Below are 4818 nucleotides of genomic sequence, written 5' to 3'. Positions count from 1 at the left end.
CAATACCAGTTAACAAACAAGGAGAGTGGGTACTACATCAATAACACAACACAGCTTACAATGAATCACGATGGAATTCAATGATTACATACATTAATCAAGTTATTTGTCAGTCTGCTTTGGAACACAACATTAAATATTCTAGAGACAAAAGTTGATGAATTCGAGGCAACATGCTGATTTCATATATGAGTGATCCATAACACAGCGTACATCATCAACAGTACAATGTTGCATTTGCCTGAAATCAACAAATTGATCCACGCAACTACAACTCGTGTACTTGATTGAACTAGCAACACATTAAATTCGGAAAGCTCTCTACAGAAAAAAATCAACTGACAAAAAACAAACAGAAATCTAGCCACTTGTTACACTCACAATCATGCAAAATATTATAGCACGACAACTGCCAACAATTCCAAAAGCAATTAAATCTCATTCCGTTCTTACCTAACGTAAATTCTCCACTGCCTACTTCTTATATAAAACAGTTTTAGTTTCTTTTTTAGTTCCCGTGTTATAATAAAATGGCAAGCTGTTCTTCATTAACGGTATTTTTTCTACCACTTTTACAACAGCCCAAATTTTACTCTATTGAAAAAATCCAGCTTGTCTACTTTTTTTAAATTATTGTTCTAACTCAAGCTTCTCAACTACATCAACTACACCTGAAAATCTTGAACTTTTGACCCTAAGCAGCTGTTTCCACAGACTACCTCCTCTCCATGTTCTCTTTTCCTGGTCGACCGATTGGCCTGGTTGGTTGTATGTAACGTTTGGCTTTTCAGAATTTCCTGGTTTGCTTCAAAGTTGCATCGCTAGTTTAATGGAATGTTAGCATTCGCATGAGACTCATTGTATCACATCGCGTGGAGACATGCACTGAAGTCAGTGAGTGCAAACATACAATGAAACACAAACAACAACTTCTCTGCAATCAATCGCAGGTGTATAATTGTGCATGTTTGGCTTTTCAGAATTTCCTGGTTCCTGGTTTTTAAAATTGTCTCCATTTTGTTAAACTTAGATAGTAGATGTTTTTCATTATTTGTTTACGGGAGTCTCACAGGCTTTAGTATCGGGTTTCCTATTGTTTATAATTTACGCACGCCCTCAATTTTGACACCATCAACAGGCACTGCTTCACTTTCCATCAGAATGCTGTTGTAACGATAACAACAATTTTTCAACGTAACATTAACATTCATTTTAAAATTCTTTCCTCTTCGTTTTAAGCCATTTAAATTGACAACAAATTTAATTGAACTTAAAGGCCTAACATTTTTGGGTTGGGTTTGGGTTGGGGAATGGTTTGGGACAGAGCTTACAGATAAACGAATGTTAATAGAAAGATATCATTTCGTGTGTTGTATGGAGAAAGCAAGGAGCATGAAACTTGGAAGGGACGAAGTAAGCCAACATAAAAATGACGGTTGGTGTTTATGATGAAGAGACGTAGAGTGGTCGTGTTCATGTCGCTAGGACGTGGCGACTGTTGTTATGCGGTGGTGGAGGTGGTGGTACACAGCGTTGGCGTTTGTAGACAGGAGGTGTGTATGCATGCACGAGTTAGTCATATTGCGATTGTTTGCGTCTGTCTGTATGTCTTTGTGTGTCTGTGTTTACAATACAAATATACAAAGTAATAGAGGTAAATAATTTTAATTTGACTGCGAAGCTATGACAGCATTCCGACGAAATACACAGACATGAATTAACAGAGGCTTTTAAAATAACTTAGTTCTTCTTAATTTGAGAAACCTAAAAATTTGCTGCAATAATAAACTTCAAAAAGCTAAATTAAATATTCATAAAGAACGAAAGTGTACAGAAAATTGCTTTAATCAATTGAAACAACTGAAACAATCGCTCCTGGCGAAATGTTTGAATCTGTTTTGTAAACATTTTTCAAACCTGCAAAACCTCTTCAAAAAAACTTTAAAACACGGCAAAATTTTTGAAAAAATTGCATTTGGTTACCGGTTTAGCTCAGTTGGTAAGAGTGGCCATGTTCCACGCTGTCCAAAACTCAAAGACTATCATACGCGTGTCCGCACGACGTGTGTGCGTGAAATGGCGGGGATTGTGCAGTCTTTGTGGCACGAAGGTCTAATTACATATATATATATATATATATATATATATATATATATATATATATATATATATATATATATATATAATAACGTGGAAAGAGCTCAGCGTTTGACAGAGCCGCATTATAAAGAATAAAAAAAAAATAAAAAAAATAAGAATGGGGAATCTACTCGATGGTGATTCAATTTACAAAGGAAGCAGTAAACATTAGCTTATTGTTTCAGTACGGAGGGGATGAAGCACACACAAAGAAGACATTTGCATACAACATAAGTTTACACAAATATACATGAGCCAGCAGAGCACACGTAAAGAAATACAAATTTACATAAATAAGCATAACTTTCATAAATATTCATAAACATTCATGAAAAACGTACACAAGCAGACAAAGAAGCACGAACAAGCAGGCATGCATGTGTGAATAAAAAATTCCAACCGACCTGTTGGTGGAGGTGTTCTGCATGACAGGGCGTGTGAGCACGAGAATGTTGACGGTGTTGCCCAGACATCCGAACAGAACGAGGGGAGGGGTCAGAAGTTTTTGAATGATGAATCGCGTCAGGTCAAGGTCGTTCATCTTGAGGCAGTGTTCAATGGTAGTGAAGATAACGTATGAGGTCGCCAACAACGAAGGCTGTGGCGATAAGAGACATGCGATTAGTTTGCGTCGTTCCTGTCGGCTGTTGGTGCTTGATTTGAAATGCGAATTCAGTAGAAGTAATGACACACTTCATGATCATTGAAAGTGATGAAGTAAATCTAGAGTGCGGAATAGGCATGAATGATTAAGTTGAATGGGACGCGAGAAATAAAAAGTAGAAAATAATGGCCGGTTATCGGCGTTGGAGAATGATTAATGAGGTTGTTTGTTTATTTCCTGTACGCTCTTCTCAAAGATGTTGGACTCGCTTAGTGTTGTGGTTCGCATAACTGCATACAATTATTTGAAGCTTCTGTTCATTATTGAAAGTTTGAATGGATTTGTTTATCGAAAACTCCATTGAAAGTTTAAATAGATTTGTTTATAAAAAAATTTAATGAAAATAAAAATAAATTTTAAAGGCAAAAAAACTCGTACTAACTAATAATTTTTGCGGAAATCAATTTAAAATGGCATTTCATAAATTTAAATAAAATAACATTTTTTAATAATGTTAATAAATTTCTTAGATCACCATCACACACCACCACTACACACCACCACCACACACTCCCACGTATCACCACCACCACACACCGCTCCACATCCACACACATCACACTTCACCACCACACACCACATTTTCCAACCTGCCATTTTGGACTGCAGCTGATTGACAACTAACACACGCGCACTTCAACTCAAATATTTTTTGGCTAATTAATACTAGTAAATAAAATTATTTTCTTTTTAATTCATTTCTTTCTTACTTTTAACCTTTTAATACCTGATTTACTTTACGTGATTTCTTTACATTTTATTTTTTTATTTATTCGTAAATCATAATAAAAAATATTTTAAAACAAATACATGTACCTTTATGATATGTGTGTGTGTGCGTTCGTGTGCGCGTGTGCGTGTGTATGTGAGTGGTGTGTGTGTGTATTACAATTACAATAAATAGAAATCACAAAAGCAAATGTAAATAAATCCGTACAACATTCACCAACACTTGACAATCAAATCTATATTAATATATTCTAATAATAGAGTCTAGATTTGCAAAATTGTTAGTAGAAATGCGTGCAATGTAATTCGTGTGGCAGATCAACACGTGTAGAGTCGACCACATTTTGCTGCAGTCGAGTTCCGTTTGTTGTTCCGTCTCATGGAGAACATTTGCCCCGTCCATAACAACAGTCCTGTGAATGTACAATGCATGTAGAGTACAATTGCAAGTGCTGGCTGGGTATGGAAGGTTACATGCATATATGATTATATATATATATATATATATATATATATATATACACACACACATATGTATATATATATATATATAAATATTATTTTTTTAAATTATTTATATATGTTGGAAGGAGACCATATTTTATACAGTGCTGTATGAATTCTACCGAATTTTTGGCATTAATCAATTTAAAGTTTGTCTTTTCAATTTTCCTTATTAGAATTTTCTGGAAATCGTTCAATAATTTTCTATAAATTTTCTATTTTCAATAAAAATTTTTTCAACTTTTTCAAACTTTAAATTGATTAATTCCAAATGCCAACAATTTGGTAGGATTCATACAATACTGTATATATATATATATATATATATATATATATATATTATTTAAACACAGTATTGTATGTGAAGAGATCCCCACCTATCTCTTACGAAAGTGTGGGGTGCATTGGTTCATGTGTGTTTGCATGGACTGTGATTTTTCTGATTTTCGTTCAACTCATGTGGAACCCACTTGTCAAGTTTTTTGACTTTACCAATCTGTTTCAAATGACGAACTACTGTTGTGTGATCAACCTTGAGTTCATCGCTCAAAATCAAAGACACTGAATAGTTGGACCAATTAATTAATAAAGGCTAGATAGAAGAATAAATAACCTTCAAAATGATATATAATGATCAATATATTCAAATAAATTGTATTTAAAAATTTAGTGATAAAAAATTTATTAACATAAAACCGACATTATATTTGCACCAACCTAATATATATATTCAGAATCACAATGAGTTGAAATGACAAAGGCTAATGTATAAAAATCTCCTA

At 34.0% G+C, this 4818-nt stretch overlaps 1 protein-coding gene across 1 annotated transcript; it reads right to left on the bottom strand.

Annotated features, from left to right (window-relative positions):
- Positions 1-630: 630 nt before the first annotated feature.
- HELRODRAFT_181974 (hypothetical protein) lies at positions 631-3400 on the bottom strand (the record flags this gene model as incomplete). Its single annotated transcript, XM_009031745.1, has 4 exons — positions 631-758; positions 1130-1278; positions 2544-2737; positions 3302-3400. The coding sequence occupies 4 exons, from the start codon at positions 3398-3400 to the stop codon at positions 631-633; spliced, it is 570 nt and encodes a 189-aa protein (XP_009029993.1).
- Positions 3401-4818: the final 1418 nt, after the last annotated feature.

The sequence above is a fragment of the Helobdella robusta genome, assembly GCF_000326865.2.
Source record: "Helobdella robusta unplaced genomic scaffold HELROscaffold_78, whole genome shotgun sequence".
Lineage (NCBI taxonomy): Eukaryota > Metazoa > Annelida > Clitellata > Rhynchobdellida > Glossiphoniidae > Helobdella > Helobdella robusta.
This window is presented reverse-complemented; position numbering and strand designations above follow the sequence as displayed.